Source organism: Oncorhynchus gorbuscha, linkage group LG09, assembly GCF_021184085.1.
Source record: "Oncorhynchus gorbuscha isolate QuinsamMale2020 ecotype Even-year linkage group LG09, OgorEven_v1.0, whole genome shotgun sequence".
NCBI lineage: Eukaryota > Metazoa > Chordata > Actinopteri > Salmoniformes > Salmonidae > Oncorhynchus > Oncorhynchus gorbuscha.
In genome coordinates, this window is record NC_060181.1 from 23,777,470 (window position 1) to 23,795,935 (window position 18,466).

The following is an 18,466-nucleotide window of genomic DNA, read 5'->3' on the forward strand; positions in this document are numbered from 1 at the left end:
CTTATATGGCTGTCAATGCGCCAGGAATGAGCCTGCCCTTCGTGTCGTTTCTCCAAGGTGTCTACAGCATTGTGACGTGTTTGTAGGCATATCATTGTAAGATTGACCATAAGAGACTACATTTACCTGGTGTCCCGCCCGGTGTCCTGTGTCGAAATTATTGCGTAATCTGTAGGTCCATAATCTGTAGGTTCCATTTCTTCAGAAGAGAAAGTCAACTGCCACGAAGGATTTTATCGTCGATAGATATGTGAAAAACACATTGAGGATTGATTCTAAACATCGGTTTGCCATGTTTCTGTCGATATTATGGAGTTAATTTGGAAAAAAGTTTGCGTTTTAATGACTTAATTTTCGTTTTTTTCCTTACCCAAACGTGATGAAGAATGATGAAGAAAACGGACCGATTTGTCAACACAAATAATATTTTTTGTAAAAACGGAACATTTGCTATCTAACTGAGAGTCTCCTCATTGAAAACATCTGAAGTTCTTCAAAGGTCAATTATTTTATTTGAATCCTTTTCTGTTTTTTGTGAAAATGTTGCATGCTGAAAGCCAGGCATAAATCCTATGCTAGGCTATCAATACTGTTACACAAATGCTTGTTTAGCTATGGTTCAAAAGCATATTTTGAAAATCTGAGATGACAGTGTTGTTAACAAAAGGCTAAGCTTGAGAGAAAATAGATTAATTTCATTTCATTTGCGATTTTCATGAATAGTTAACGTTGAGTTATGGTAATGAGCTTGAGGCTGTAGTCACGATACCGGATCCGGGATGGCTCGACGCAAGAAGTTAAATGTGCAACCAGAGGGGGAAAAAATTATAGATCACCTGTACTCCACACACAGAAATGCGTACAAAGCTCTCCCTCGCCCTCCATTTGGTAAATCCGAACACAACGCTATCCTCCTGATTCCTGCTTACAAGCAAAAATTAAAGCTGGAAGCACCAGTGACTCAGTCTATAAAAAAGTGGTCAGATGAAGCAGATGCTAAATTACAGGACTGTTTTGCTATCACAGACTGGAACATGTTCCGGGATTCTTCCGATGACATTGAGGAGTACACCACATCATTCACTGGCTTTATCAATAAGTGCATCGAGGACGTCGTCCCCACAGTGGCTGTACGTACATACCCCAACCAGAAGCCATGGATTACAGGCAACATTCGCACTGAGCAAAAGGGTAGAGCTGCCGCTTTCAAGGTGCAGAACTCTTACCCGGAAGATTACAAGAAATCCTGCTATGCCCTGTGACAAACCATGAAACAGGCAAAGCGTCAATACAGGGCTAAGATTGAATCAAACTACACCGGCTCCAACGCTCGTGTTATGTGGCAGGGCTTGCAAACTATTACAGACTACAAAGGGAAGCACAGCCACGAGCTGCCCAGTGACACAAGCCTAACAGACGAGCTAAATCCTTTCTATGCTCGCTTCGAGGCAAACAACACTGAGGCATGCATGAGAGCATCAGCTGTTCCGGATGACTGTGTGATCACGCTCTCCGTAGCCGACGTGAGCAAGACCTTTAAACAGGTCAACATACACAAGGCTGCGGGGCCAGACGGATTACCAGGACGTGTGCTCTGGGCATGTGCTGACCAACTGACAGGTGTCTTCACTGACATTTTCAACATATCCCTGATTGAGTCTGTAATACCAACATGTTTCAAGAAGACCACCATAGTCCCGTGCCCAAGAACACAAAGGCAACCTGCCTAAATGACTACAGACCCGTAGCACTCACGTCCGTAGCCATGAAGTGCTTTGAAAGGTTGGTCATGGCTCACATCAACACCATTATCCCAGAAACCCTAGACCCACTCCAATTTGCATACCGCCCAAACAGATCCACAGATGATGTAATCTCTATTGCACTCCATTCTGCCCATTCCCACCTGGTCAAAAGGAACATTTATGTGAGAATACTATTCATTGACTACAGCTCAGCGTTCAACACCATAGTACCCTCAAAGCTCATCACTAAGCTAAGGATCCTAGGACTAAACACCTTCCTCTGCAACTGGATCCTGGACTTCCTGACAGGCTGCCCTCGGGTGTTGAGGGTAGGTAGCAACACATCTGCCATGCTGATCCTCAACACTGGAGCTCTCCAGTGCTCAATCCCCTCCTGTACTCCCTGTTCACCCACGACTGCATGACCAGGCACGACTCCAACACCATCATTAAGTTTTCAGACGACACAACAGTAGTAGGCCTGATCACCGACAACGACGAGACAGCCTATAGGGAGGAAAACAGAAAACTGTCCGGGTGGTGCAAGAATAAGAACCTATCCCTCAATGTAACCAAGACTAAGGAGATGATTGAGGACTACAGGAAAAGGAGGACGGAGCACGCCCGCATTCTCATCGACGGGGCTGTAGTGGAGCAAAGTACTACGGAGGATAGTGTGTACGGCCCAGTACATCACTGGGGCTAAGCTGCCTGCCATCCAGGACCTCTACACCAGGTGTCAGAGGAAGGCCCTAAAAATGGTCAAAGACCCCACCTCTTATTACTATCATTATGATGCCATGGCTCTAGACACTATACATTTAGACAGAAACGCAGTATAACCAGGCGTTGCGTCACCTTGAAATTGACATTTTTATTCAGAGAATTGCAGGGGAAGAGTACAATACCTTTTCATTGTGCAGCTTCGTTGCCCTGCGCGCTTGTTCGTTGAGCTGTAGATCCACTCGGGTGTCCCCAAAAGTTTTCAAAAGCACCATTGTTTGTAAGTGCCCAGCCATACTTTGGTGTCTCGTTGCCGCCTTGGTTAGACAACTCAGGTTTGCAAAGCCAGTGTGGCTCCAAACACCAAATCGATCACTTGCAAATAATAGGCATTCCCAGCAGTACAGTTTGCAGTGCTTCTCGGAGCCTGTGAGTCATTCATAGTTGAAAGTGGCGAACGAACCCCTTTCCCGCCTGTGACAGGCTTTGTAGCGTCAGCGTCTACCTCTCCTGACAATGTCTAACCTTTCTTGAAAAGTTTGTCTTGAGAATGGCGTTATAATTATATCCTAGACCAAATCGATATCTTCACCTTCCGCCATTGTGGGTTGAAAAAACAGCTTAGTAGTACGCAAATTAATTTGTTGATCAATTTCAGTTTCCTAGTTCTGAGACCTGCCCATATAGGACCTGCCTCTCAATATTGGTAATCCAATCAAAAGACGTGCACGCACTACGCCTGCTAGCTGGCTCCTGTGTAACACTGGCATTGACAATTCATTTAAATTGCCATTCACTTAAAGCTACAAGCGCCCGCACTGTTGATTCTGAAGGCCTGAGGGCAGATTTTAGACCCCTGGCAACACATGATGGCTGAATATGATTGGATAAAAGATCTAACATAAAGACCAGCCCTCCAAATCTCAACCTGGGGCTGGAAGCAGTGCAACCAAGAGGAACGCTATGAAATGAAGAGTATAACTCTTACTCTGGGAATAATTTAATACATATTTGTGGGAAAATATATTTAAAAAATATATATATTCTGATGATGTTTAGGCCAGCAGAGAAGGCCTTGCTGGCCCTGACGGCCCACCACTGTAATACATCAATAAAATAAATTTAGCCTCAAATAAATAATTAAACATGTTCAATTTGGTTTAAATAATGCAAAAACAAAGTGAAGAAAGTAAAAGTGCAATATGTGCCATGTAAGAAAGCTAACATTTAAGTTCCTTGCTCAGAACATGAGAACATATGAAAGTTGGTGGTTCCTTTTAACATGAGTCTTCAATATTGCCAGGTAAGAAGTTTAAGGTTGTAGTTATTATAGGAATTATAGGACTATTTCTCTCTATACCATTTGTATTTCATTAACCTTTGACTATTGGATGTCCTTATAGGTACTTTAATATGCTTGCATGCTCAGTCAGATTATATGCAACGCAGGACACGCTAGTTAAACTAGTAATATCGTCAACCATGTGTAATTAATTAGTGATTATGATTGATTGATTGTTTTTTATGAGATAAGTTTAATGCTAGCTAGCAATTTACCTTGGCTTACGGCATTCGCGTAACAGGCAGTCTCCTTGTGGAGTGCAACGAGAGGCAGGTGGTTATAGCGTTGGACAATTATAGTGTTGGACAACTGCAAGATTGGATCCCCCGAGCTGACAAGGTAAAAATCTGTCGTTCTTCCCCTGAACGAGGCAGTTAACCCACCGTTACTAGGTCGTCATTGAAAATAATAATGCGCTCTTAACTGACGTGCCTAGTTAAACAAAGATTAAATAAAGGTGTAAAAATATATATCTAAAAAATTGGCCGAATCCGTGTCCAAAAATACAGATTTCCGATTGTTATGAAAACTTGAAATCGGCCCCAATTAATCGGCCATTCCGATTAATCGGTCAACCTCTAACCTCAATCAGCCTGACTAACCGGTGTCTGTATGTAGCCTCGCTACTTTTATAGCCTCGCTACTGTTTATAGCCTGTCTTTTTACTCGTTTTATTTCTTTACCTACCTATTGTTCACCTAATACCTTTTTTGCACTATTGGTTAGAGCCTGTAAGTAAGCATTTCACTGTAAGCTGGAAGGTGATATGCCTGTTGTATTCAGCGCACGTGACAAATAAACTTTGATTTGATATTGGATGACATGGTATCTCCTCTGTCAAAAAAAGGGAAATATATAAAAACACCAGGATGTTTGTGCCTACAAAATCCCTCTGTACTAGTTCTTCAGAAACAACCCCCTCAGCAACAGCAGCATCCCCCCTGCCCTTCTTCCTCCTGAGTCTCTGCTGAGTACGTACTCCAACTCCCCAACTCCCATCAAACGCCCTTAACCCAGACGCCACTCCTCTCAGGTCATCTACGTGACCAGGGGTCAAATTGGATCCCCAGGTGATTAATATGGCTTCACCTTATCACACACACACAACCCTCTCTATCTGCCTATTGAAGTCCTGTCTCTGTCTGAAGGAATTATTGGTGTTAGAAGAACAACGTCAGTCTTTGCCTATGCCACTGGGATATCGAGAGAATCTAAGAACAGAACTGAATCAAATAGGCTGTGTGAAGGAATGGCCCATGGCAGCATCGGAGGGGGTTGGATCAAAAACATTCAGAGCGTGTCCTTGACAGACAAGCACTACTTTAATGCTATCCTCTACCTCCAAGGTGTTGAAGAGAGATTTTATAGAAGTCAGAGGGATATGTCAACCCTGGAGACCAATACAGGTGGGCCTATCAACTCATTTTGAGAAGTTTTGAGATGTGTGATGTTTCAGCCAGTCTGCAGGACTCAAAACTTGATTTCTAAATATCTTATTTGAGCTGTGGAAATCTTTAATAGTACAAAATAGTTTCATGAATGTATTTGTCATGTTGTAAAACTTGAGAAAGTAAGCTTTTGTCGTCACACACAAGCACACATTACACGCTTGCATTGATCTGTTGGTGGGTTAAATCGCTAAACACCTGTTAGCAATAGACAGAGGAAGCAGCAGAGCAGAAGTTCAGCTACATAATTAGCACAGACACCAGATCAGCCAATAACAGATCAGTGGCGTGTGGGTCGGCTAGCAACTGGACGTCTCTGCATAGTTACGACTGATGGAAGCTGAGAGCTGGAACTTCACAGTGGCTGAGTGGAAGCTGGAACTTCACAGTGGCTGAGTGGAAGCTGGAACTTCACAGTGGCTGAGTGGAAGCTGGAACCTCACAGTGGCTGAGTGGAAGCTGGAACTTCACAGTGGCTGAGTGGAAGCTGGAACTTCACAGTGGCTGAGTGGAAGCTGGAACTTCACAGTGGCTGAGTGGAAGCTGGAACTTCACAGTGGCTGAGTGGAAGCTGGAACTTCACAGTGGCTGAGTGGAAGCTGGAACTTCACAGTGGCACGGTGCCTGATCTCCGTACCTCAGGGAGATGCTGTGGCTTCACAGTGGTTTGTTTAGCAGTATGTGTGTGTCTGTATATGTATGTTTGCACACACATCTGAGTGGGTGTGAGTGTTTGTATCTGTGTGTGTTTGTATATGAGTGTGTGCGTACGTGCTTGTGTGTGTGTATGTGTGTGTGCGCATTTGTGCTAGCATGGCAGGGCAGAGCCTAATCAAGACAGGGGGAAGCTGGGTGTCAAGACTCAGACTCTTTAGTGGATACTGGCACAGCCCTTAAGAAGAGAGAGAGCCTGCGGGGCAGTGACTGCCATGAAGGCCAGAGGAGACTGGAGAAGGCCACACTTTGAACACAGTCATAATAGCTTAAGGTTGCACTGACTGGCAAGTCATGTGAGAAATCAATCGACAACTCTAATAGGAGCTCTGCAACCGTCAGTACTGTTGTACTGTCACTGATTGTTGCTACTATAAATCATCATAAACCATCATAAACCCTGCTCCTGCTCTGAACCAGAGGATTTGTCATTGTGGCTGAAAAGAACAGACAGACTGATGGACAGACTTTCCATCACTTTCCTGTTAGCTATAATCAGGACCACCAGAGAAGAATTGGTCATTATGGCCCAGCAAAGCAACTGTGATAAATGATCTAGCTTAGTGATGAAAGTTCTGATTTCATATTGATAAGATTATAATTAATGGCAATAAATGATGTCATTAGACATGCAGGTGTTAATTTTCACCAATCAAAATCCCCCCTCCTCTCCAGTGTCATGAATAAAATCTGTAATTTGTGACTCATATCGAGACACACAGCAAGATAAGCAAACTTAGGGATGACATGTCAGCAACAAATGCTGACACTACACATTCAAGTATATCGGACCAAATTATGAAAGACAAGAATTGTACTTTTGAATGCCGTAAAGTCAGTGTGGAAGAGGTGAAAAAATGATTGATGTCTACCAACAATGACAAGCCACCGGGATCTGACAATCTGGATGGAAAATGATTGATGATAATAGCAGACAATATTGACACTCCTATTTGCCACATCTTCAATTTAAGCCTACTAGAGAGTGCGTGCCCTCAGGCCTGGAGGGAAGCTAAAGTCATTCTGCCACCCAAGAATAGTAAAGCCGCCTTTACTGGCTCAAATAGCCGACCAATCAGCCTGTTACCAACCCTTAGTAAACCTCTGGAAAAAATAGTGTTTGACCAAATACAATGCTATTTCACAGTAAACAAATTGACAATAGAAGTTCAGCATGCTTATAGGGAAGGACACTCAACAAGCACAGTACTTACACAAATGACTGATGATTGACTGAGAGAAACTGATGGTTAAATTATTGTGGGGGCTGTCTTGTTAGACTTCAGTGCAGCTTTTGACATTATCTATCATAGTCTGCTGATGGAAAAATGTATGTGTTATGGCTTTACACCCCCTGCTATAATGTGGATAAAGAGTTACTTGTCTAACAGAACACAGAGGGTGTTCATTAATGGAAGCATCTCAAATATAATCCAGTTAGAATCAGGAATTCCCCAGGGTACCTGTTTAGGCCCCTTTCTTTTTAATTTTTACTAACAACATGCCACTGACTTTGAGTAAAGCCAGAGTGTCTATGTATGCGGATGACTCAACACTATACACGTCAACTACTATAGCGACTGAAATGACTGCAACATTCAGCAAAGAGCTGCAGTATGTTTCAGAGTGGGTGGCAAGGAATAAGTTAGCCCTAAATATTTCTAAAACTAAAAGCATTACATTTTTTAAAGCATTGAATTTGGAATAAAACTCTCACTAAACCCTAAACCTCAACTAAACCTTGTAATAAATAATGTAGAAATTCAACAAGTTGAGATGACTAAAATCCTTGGAGTTACACTAGATTCTAAACTGTCATGGTCAAAACATATTGATGCAGTAGTAGCTAAGATGGGGAGAAGTATGTCTATAATAAAGTGATGCTCTGCCTTCTTAACAGCACCATCAACAAGGCAGGCCCTACAGGCCCTAGTTTTGTCACACCTTGACTACTGTTCAGTTGTGTGGTCAGGTGCCACAAAAAAGGACTTAGGAAAATTGCAATTGGCTCAGAACAGGGCAGCACGGCTGGCCCTTGGATGTACATAGAGAGCACATATTAATAATATACATGTCAATCTCTCCTGGTTCAAAGTGGAGGAGAGATTGACTTTATCACTACTTTTATTTATGAGAGGTATTGACATGTTGAATCCACCGAGCTGTCTGTCTAAACTACTGGCACACAGCACGTACACCCATGCATACCCCACAATACATGCCACAAGAGGTCTCTTCACAGTCCCCAACTTCAGAACAGACTACGTGAGGCACAGAGTAGTACATACAGCAATGACTACATGGAACTCTATTCCACATCAAGTACCTGACACAAGCAGTAAAATTTGATTTAAAAACAGATACAAAAACACCTTATGGAACAGTAAGGACTGTGAAGCAACACAAACATTGGCACAGACACATGCATACACACACACACGATAACATATGCACTATACATACACATTAATTTAGTACTGTAGAGATGTGGTAGCGGTGGAGTAAGGGCCTGAGGGCACACAGTATGTTGTGAGATCTGTGAATGTATTGTAATGTTTTGTAAACTGTATAAACTGTCTTAATTTTGCTGGACCCCAGGATGAGTAGCTGCTGCTTTGGGGATCCATAATAAACAAAAATACAAACCCATGTCACAGATTTAAACCTGAGAATATGAGTGGGATTTGAGAAAGTGAAGTACTAAACTGTGTGAGGCTAAGTACAAACCTGGTTTCTCAGGTTATTTTTGCTTTAAGAACACCTCCCTTTGCTTTGCCCCATGTTATAATTCTAGGTGATGACTCATAAGCTAAGTCATGGTAACTGAAAAACATTGTGACGATCGACGCTAAAAACCTCAGAGCCCTTCTGAGACCCATTAAGCCCTGAGCTGTCCCAAAACATTCTGATTCAACATTTCCTGAAGACTATGGTCTAATCTCCGCCCCCGCCCCAATCCTTTCACACACTGCGTTGACACGCCTTGGATAATGACTTAACCGCGCTGCTCAGCCGTGCCACGCCCTAGCCTGGTGTCTGCCAACACAGCCAAGGCTGCCAATGTCTCCCCAACCCAGAACTGTCCACAAAGAGAACGAAGAAAAATAAAATGCCAAAGACAACAGAGATAGACTAAGAGAGACTGAATAACGCACAAAAGCACATTATTCAAATCCACACAGCCCAGTTCTAATGGTGAGAGACAAAATCTGCTTTTTATTTTTGTTTAAACGAATGTGTTACATAAGACAATGATGGAGTTTGGATGGAGAGCTTGTAGGAAGTGCTGCTGTCCCCGTGGGCAGCTGACAGTTTCTCAATGTTCTGTGTCAAAGGGGTTGAATGAAACGTGGGTGAAGCACAGCAGATGGGAGCAAGAGATGATGTCAGAGCTTTGTGGGATAACCCGCCACCACCTCCCACCTCCCCCTGTTAAGTCCAGCCCTGCTTCAGTTCAAAGTAAACACTAGACATAACATATGCAGAACGTGTCATGAAGCCGTTGAATCCACACTGAAATATATACAATAGCCTGACCTTGGAGAGAAGATATTTCGATTGGAGACCAATTTTATTTCAATGTCAGATGGCAGTAGTGGTGAAGGCTTCGGAAGAATTACATTAAAGGCCTCTTTGTGATGCAATTGTCTTCTTCTAATGGTGAATTCTAAGGCAGTCTGTTCCTGCCACGCCATGTCTCTCCACACCTTTATAACTACAGACAAGCCCCAAAAATAGTCTGCACCGCCAGTCTTATCTCTGACTTTAAACCCAGTTTTGTAGATATTTATGAAACTCACTAAGCATGACTGAATGGGGCCTGCAGGCATTTTGTGGCAAATATCCCGATGCTGAAGCCTCCACTGCACTGTACAATATAAACACAGAACACGCACACACACATACACACACACATACACACACTTATACACACACACATACACACACACACATGCCAGATACTGCTGCTAATCTTTGTAATCAGTGTGATCTCTTCTCTCTGACAGTGTGTGAGGTGCGGGCTGATGACTCAAAGTTTTCTCTGCTGTCAAGTCTCCAAATCATTATGAAGAGGCCTTCAAGATGGCCGCTGTGTTGATATATGTTATTTATTAACCTGTACACTATGTGCTGATGTCCGCTGAAAGGCATGATTGACACCCTGGGAATCAAACGGCGATGTCGGATCCAAAAAGCCAAAGACCCGTTGGGAGTGCCAGAATGAGTGAGAACATTAACTCCAAAGCCAAATGAACCAGCGAGACAGATTCAATACAAACCGCACTGAGTCAATCAAGTCTTAATGTGAGATTCTTATCTCTGAATTAAAAGCGGCTGCAGACAGAAAGGAAGGCCTCTATTGACAAAAAGCCAGACATTTGTTTTCTCTCCGCTTCTTCATTGAACCATTGTTTTTAGTGGTGTGTGTGTGTGTGTGTGTGTGTGTGTGTGTGTGTGTGTGTGTGTGTGTGTGTGTGTGTGTGTGTGTGTGTGTGTGTGTGTGTGTGTGTGTGTGTGTGTGTGTGTGTGTGTGTGTGTGTGTGTGTGTGTGCGTGTGCGTGTGCGTGTGCGTGTGTGTGAGAGAGATATAGCCATTGTCGTGTCTGTAAGTCTCAGGGTGGCTGGAAACAATATCTCAATTAGACCGGTCGGAGCTCAGAGAGAGGGAGAACTAACCAGAGGCGGTTCATTCTGCTGTTCTGCTGGCTTGGTCTTACCTCATTAAGGCCGAGCAGGAGAGACAAACATCAGCTTTGGGGGATTGATAAACATGGTGGGAGACTAGAGCGAGACTCTAAGGATGAGAAGGATGTGAGGGATGAGAACATAACAGAGGCTCTCTGGTGTTGCACAACTCGGAGCACCACCATTCATCATTCAGGGACGATGGCTTCAAAATGGCTTCCGCCTTGGTTCTCTCTCTCTCTGCACTGCAGTGACCTCCAGCAGAGCACAGCAGCAGAACTTAGGCCATTAAAACACAGGAGAATAGTGAAAAAAAAAACAAGAGAGAGGGTGAGGAAGGAGAGAGAGTGGAGAGTTTACTTACCCTTAGGAGCGACTGGGACTCCTCCTTGGCGGCCTTGCCTTCGGTGGGTGAGGAGTACTGCTGTACCAGATGCCCGGGCTTCTCGGCACCGCCCTGGGGCTGTCCTGACAGGAAGGCCTTGGTGTCGACCCCCCCCAGGCTGAACACCAGGCCTGGGGAGTCCCTGAGCACCGCTGACCCCCCCTTCTGCTGGTGGTGCTGTTGCTCCTGAGAGGCGGCCACAGCATTGAGTAGATGCAGGGCGCCCTGGGGATACTGGGCCGGACTACCCCTCAGTATGTCCCCGGCCCGCTCCTTAGGCACCCATACTAGGCCTGCTGCGTGGGATTGGGCCTGGGCCTCTCTGGCCTCCACCCATCCCTTGGGGCCCTGGGTGTCCTTCTCGTCCAGGGCTTCACTCTTCACCCCTCCCTCGGCACCTGGCCCTGCCTCAGCGGCGCGACCCTCCGGGGGCACCAGACTGTAGAGCTTGAGGTCGCCCTTGCTCTCCTCCTTGATGCTGAGGGTGGAGGGGGTGGTGGCGGAGCAGCCGTTGGTGGTGGCGGAGGAAGCGGAGGGATGAGAGGAGGCGGAGGAATCCTGACAGTGGGCCGTGTTGAAGTGATCCAGAAGTGATGAGGTGTCAGAGGCCGTAAAGCTGCAGTGGCGGCACCGGCAGCAGCCGTGGACTCTCCTACAGGCGGAAGACAATAGAAGGGTTAATGAAGGAGGGAGGGAGAGTCTACAGGGACAGACATGGAGGGAGGTAGACAATATCAGAGGATGAATAGTGTGCCAGTCTTGACCACGAGAAAGCATACATCGACAGGCAGTGAGAAATATCATCAGGAAATGAATACCAGCGCAACCTTGGTCAACATGAGTGTATGTTTTTTAATCAAAACATTATGGCTTCAATCAATTTCAATTGAATGAATCTCACTGGCTAACTCTATCTCGCGCTCATCTCACAAGCATTCTCCAACCTCCGACCATCATATACCGTATCAAATTCACCAATAATTATGATACACCACATGAAAACTTCAGCTAAATAACCAGTTGGGTTTTGCTCAGAACCACAATGAACCATCACAGCAGGTTCAAAATGCTTTCATTTCCTGTTAACGTAGCCATGTCTCCACAGAGATGTCCAATGCATGGATGTCCAAATAAATAAACACAACTTCCTCGCCCACTCCTGTTTATTTTACCAGCATCAACAAGAGTGCTAGGAGTGTGGCCATTCATCCATAGCCTCAACTTTTCAGACTTATAAGCACGCACGTCTCCAAAAGGCATAGTGATCAAAGGGCAGTTACATTATGAATAACTAACTACATTGTTAAAAAAAGGGCATAGTGATCAAAGGGCAGTTACATTATGAATAACTAACTACATTGTTAAAAAAAGGGCATAGTGATCAAAGGGCAGTTACATTATGAATAACTAACTACATTGTTAAAAAAAGGCATAGTGATCAAAGGGCAGTTACATTATGAATAACTAACTACATTGTTGAAAAAGGCATAGTGATCAAAGGGCAGTTACATTATGAATAACTAACTACATTGTTGAAAAAAGGCATAGTGATCAAAGGGCAGTTACATTATGAATAACTAACTACATTGTTAAAAAAGGGCATAGTGATCAAAGGGCAGTTACATTATGAATAACTAACTACATTGTTGAAAAAAGGCATAGTGATCAAAGGGCAGTTACATTATGAATAACTAACTACATTGTTAAAAAAAGGCATAGTGATCAAAGGGCAGTTACATTATGAATAACTAACTACATTGTTAAAAAAAGGCATAGTGATCAAAGGGCAGTTACATTATGAATAACTAACTACATTGTTGAAAAAAGGCATAGTGATCAAAGGGCAGTTACATTATGAATAACTAACTACATTGTTAAAAAAAGGCATAGTGATCAAAGGGCAGTTACATTATGAATAACTAACTACATTGTTGAAAAAAGGCATAGTGATCAAAGGGCAGTTACATTATGAATAACTAACTACATTGTTGAAAAAAGGGCATAGTGATCAAAGGGCAGTTACATTATGAATAACTAACTACATTGTTAAAAAAAGGCATAGTGATCAAAGGGCAGTTACATTATGAATAACTAACTACATTGTTAAAAAAGGCATAGTGATCAAAGGGCAGTTACATTATGAATAACTAACTACATTGTTAAAAAAAGGCATAGTGATCAAAGGGCAGTTACATTATGAATAACTAACTACATTGTTAAAAAAAGGCATAGTGATCAAAGGGCAGTTACATTATGAATAACTAACTACACTGATGAAAAAAGGCAACGCCCTGTCAGCTTCTCTTTAACTCTACACTCTACAAAAAAAAGGTGTTATCTAGAACCTAAAAGGGTTCTTCGGCTTTCCCCATAGGTTAACCCTTTGAAGAACACTTTTTGGTTTCAGGTAGAACCCTTTTGAGTTCCACCCTTTCCAAAAAGGGTTCTACCTGGAACTAAAAAGGGTTCTTCTATGGGGATAGCCGAAGAACTCTTTTGGAACCCATTCTTCTAAAAGTTTAATCTAATTATGAAGCAAAAAAATATTTAGAATTTCTTCCTCCCACCTACCTCCAACTGAAAGGCAAACAAAACAAATAAAAACAACAATAAAAAGTAATTGTTGTTGCATTTGTATTGTTGCATTCTAGGATTTAACACTCACAAGTTGAATTTCATTCCAAAACAGTGTATTTGGAAAGTATTCAGACACCTTGACTTTTTCCACATTTTGCCTTAAGTTACAGCCTTATTCTAAAATGTATTCAATTGTTTATTTCTCCCATCAATCTACACACAATACCCATAATGACAAAGCAAAAACAGATTTTCAGAAATGTTTGCGAATTTAATAAAGAATTAAACATCACATTTACATACAGTTGAAGTCGCTAGATTACATACACTTCGGTTGGAGTCATTAAAACTAGTTTTTCAACCACTCCACAAATGTCTTATTATTAGATTATTTCACTTGTAAATTACTGCATCACAATTCCAGTGGGTCTGAGGTTTACATATACTAAGTTGACTGTGCCTTTAAACCGCTTGGAAAATTCCAGAAAATTATGTCATGGCTTTAGAAGCTTCTGATAGGCTAATTGACATAAATTGAGTCAATTGGGGGTGTACCTGTGGATGTATTTCAAGACCTACTTTCAAACTCAGTGCCTCTTTGCTTGACATCATGGGAAAATCAAGAGAAATCAGCCAAGACCTCAGGAAAAAAATGGTAGACCTCCACAAGTCTGGTTCATCCTTGGGAGCAATTTCCAAACACCTGAAGGTACCACATTGATCTGTACAAACAATAGTACGTTAGTATAAACACCATGGGACCACGCAGACATCACACCCCTCAGGAAGGAGACGCATTCTGTCTCATAGAGATGAACGTACTTTGGTGCGAAAAGTGCAAATCTGTCCCAGAACAGCAGCAAAGGACCTTGTGAAAATGCTGGAAGTAACCGGTACAAAAGTATCTATATCCACAGTAAAACGAGTCCTATATTGACATAACCTGAAGGCCGCTCAGCAAAGAAGATGCCACTGCTCCAAAATAGGCATAAAAAAGCCAGACTACAATTTGCAACTGCACATGGGGACAAAGATTGTACTTTTTGGGAAGCTTGATGAAGGCTAACCGAAACGTTTGACCCATTTTAAAGGCAATGCTACCAAATGTTGTATTTTTTTCCCCTTTATTTAACTTGGCAAGTCAGTTAAGAACAAATTGTTATTTTCAATGACGGCCTAGGAACAATGGGTTAACTGCTTTGTTCAGGGGCAGAACGCTAGGGTATTCGATCTTGCAACATTTCAGTTACGAGTCCAACGTGCTAACCACTAGGCCATCTGCCGTCCCAAATATTAATTGAGTGTATGTAAACTTCTGACCCACTGGGAATTTATTGAAATAAAAGATGAAATAAATCATTCTCTCTACTATTGTGGTTCTTCTGTAGCTCAGTTGGTAGAGCATGGCGCTTGTAACGCCAGGGTAGTGGGTTCGATCCCCGGGACCACCCATACGTAGAATGTATGCACACATGACTGTAAGTCGCTTTGGATAAAAGCGTCTGCTAAATGGCATATATTATTATTATTTATTATTATTATTATTATTATTATTCTGACATTTCACATTCCTAAAATAAAGTGGTAATCCTAACTGACCTAACACAGGGAATATTTACGAGGATTAAATGTCAGGAATTGTGAAAAAGTGAGTTTAAATGTATTTGGCTAAGGTGTATGTAAACTTCCGACTTCAACTGTAAGTATTCAGACCCTTTACTCAGTAATTTGTTGAAGCAAATTTGGCAGCGATTACAGCCTTGAGTCTTCTTGGGTATGACCCTACAAGCTTGGTACACCTGTATTTGGGGAGTTTCACCCATTATTTTCTGTTGATACTCTCAAACTCTGTCAGGTTAGATGGGGAGCGTTGCTGCACAGCTATTTTCAGGTCACTCCAGAGTTTTTAGGGTTCAAGTTCGGGCTCTGGCTGGACCACTCAAAGACATTCAGAGACTTGTCCTAAAGCCACTCCTGCATTGTCTTGGATGTGTGCTTAGAGTTGTTTTCCTGTTGCACGTTGAACCTTTGCCCACAGTCTGAGGTCCTGAGCACTCTGGAGCAGGTTTTCAACAAGGATCTCTCGGTAGTTTGCTCCGTTCATCTTTGCCTTGATCCTGACTAGTCTCCCAGTCCGTGCCATTGAAAAACATCCCCACAGCATGATGCTGCCACCTCCATGCTTCTCCGTAGGGATGGTGCCAAATTTCATCCAGACACTTGGCAAAAGAGTTCTATCTTGGTTTCATCAGACCAGAGAATCATGTTTCTCATGGTCAAAGAGTATTTAGGGGCATTTTAGAAAACTCCAAGCAGGCTGTCATGTGCCTCTGTATAACGTAACAAAATTTGGAAAAGGTCAAGAGAATTAGTTTTTATTGTTTAAAGAAATTATGAAAGAGAATGGTGTTTTTTCACTATGTAATCAGGAAATTTGGTTGTTCAATGACATACATGTATTTGTTTAAAATCTATCACTTGATGGTTTCAGTTTCTGAGACACAAATTATAATTTCTTTGGGCAAAATGCTATATACCTGCCGTACTTTCAGAAAAATAAGTAGTACTGCTAGGTTTTACACAGTCACATGTCACAAATAACAAAAAAAAATGTAACATTACATTTTTGACAAATTATGCATTTGTGTCATCAATATACAGTACCAGTCTTTTTTTTAACACTTTTTTGATTACTGCATGATTCCATGTGTGTTATTTAATAGTGTTTATGTCTTCACTATTATTATACAATGTAGAAAATACTAAAAATAAAGAAAAACCCTGGAATGAGTAGCCGTGTCCAAACGTTTGACAAGTACTTTGTATATATATATATATATAATTTATTTATATGATGAATAATTCAATAAGGTAATATGAGATCTGTTTATAAAATGCTTACATTTTTGTCATTTAGCAGATGCTCTTATCTAGATCGACCTACCTTTGCATTAATTTTAAGATAGCTAGGTGAAACAACCACATATCACAGTCAAATATACAGGAAACGAACATTCCATTCCAGTTAAACAATGGATATACAGCATTTAGTAAAAAAAAAAAGAACAATTCATACACATCTAAAATCTATAAATAAAATGTATGAGAACACTAAGGTTCTACACACACATGAAGGTACCCATAAGCAATCATTTCTGATGAAATAACGTGTGTGTGTGTCTGTGTGTGTCACGATACCAGAATTCTGACTTCAATGCCGATACCAGGTTCAGCATCATGATACTTGATACAGAAATGATACCACGGCAAAAAAGAGAGAAAGAAAGTGTAGTAGTTAAGTCCCAGAATAACCACGGGCTTAATTTTTTTAAACATTGAAAAGTATTTTGATCTGGTAGAACAACTTAAATAAATACACTATTATTCTATTCTATAGTCAATTTTGTTCAAAAATAAAACACCATTTTAAATGACAAAATAATCGGTTGTTTTCAATCAAGCGCCACAGTACGTTCAATTTGGCTGCTGTGGGGCAAGGAGACCGCCAGCTCTACTAAAACTATTGACAACAATGTGCCATTTTCAAGGGATTGTTAAATAAATGCTATCTACTTGCTTTTCATATCATCACCTATTGAGCAAATGTCTGATAATGTCTGATTATCTAGCGTGTCCTGCGTTGTATATAATCGATGCGGAGCGTATTTGCGAAAAAGGACTGTCTTGCTCCAATGTGTACCTAACCATAAACATCAATGCCTTTCTTAAAATCAATAAAAAAAAGCATATATTTTTAAACCTGCATATTTAGTTAATATTGCCTGCTAACTCTGTGAAGAAAATTTCTTCCTAACAAAGACAGCCAACTTTGCCAAACGGGGGATGATTTAACAAAAGCGCATTTGCGGAATAAAAAGCACAACCGTTACACGACTGTACCTAACCATAAACATCAATGCCTTTCTTAAAATCAATACACAGAAGTATATATTTTTAAACCTGCATATTTTGCTAAAATCGAGGTTAGCAGGCAATAATTAACCAGGTGAAATTGTGTCACTTCTCTTGCGTTCATTGCACACAGAGTCAGTGTACATGCAACAGTTTGGGCCGCCTAATTTGCCAGAATTTCACGTAATTATGACATAACATTGAAGGTTGTGCAATGTAACAGGAATATTTAGACTTATGGATGCCACCCGTTTGATAAAATACAGAACGGTTCCGTACATCACTGAAAGAATAAACGTCTTGTTTTCAAGATGATAGTTTCCGGATTCGACCATATTAATGACCTAAGGCTCGTATTTCTGTGTGTTATCATGTTATAACTAAGTCTATGATTTGATAGAGAAGTCTGACTGATCGATGGTAGGCACCAGCAGGCTCGTAAGCATTCATTCGAACAGCACTTTTGTGCATTTGCCAGCAGTTGTTTATGACTTCAGGACCATCAACTCCCGAGATTAGGCTGGTGTAACCGATGTGAAATGGCTAGCTAGTTAGCGGGTGCGCGCTAATAGCGTTTCAAACGTCACTCGCTCTGAGACTTGGAGTGGTTGTTCCCCTTGCTCTGCAAGGGCTTTTGTGGAGCGATAGGTAAAGCTGCTTTGAGGGTTGCTGTTGTCGATGTGTTCCTGGTTCGAGCCCAGGTAGAGGCGAGGAGAGGGACGGAAGCTATACTGTTACACTGGCAATACTAAAGTGCCTATAAGATCATCCAATAGTCAACGGTATATGAAATACAAATGGTAGAGAGAGAAATTGTCCTATAATTCATATAATAACTACAACCTGAAACTTCTTACCTGGGAATATTGAAGACTCCTGTTAAAAAGAAGCACCAGCTTTCATATGTTCTCATGTTCTGAGCAAGGAACTTAAT

General features: G+C 41.8%; 1 protein-coding gene across 1 annotated transcript in view; it reads right to left on the reverse strand.

Annotated features, from left to right (window-relative positions):
- Positions 1-18,466, reverse strand: part of LOC124044336 (zinc finger transcription factor Trps1-like) — a 175,361-nt gene that overhangs the window by 92,536 nt on the left and 64,359 nt on the right. The window contains 1 exon segment of the mRNA XM_046363994.1: positions 11,023-11,695. Coding sequence (XP_046219950.1) covers positions 11,023-11,695 — 673 coding nt within the window.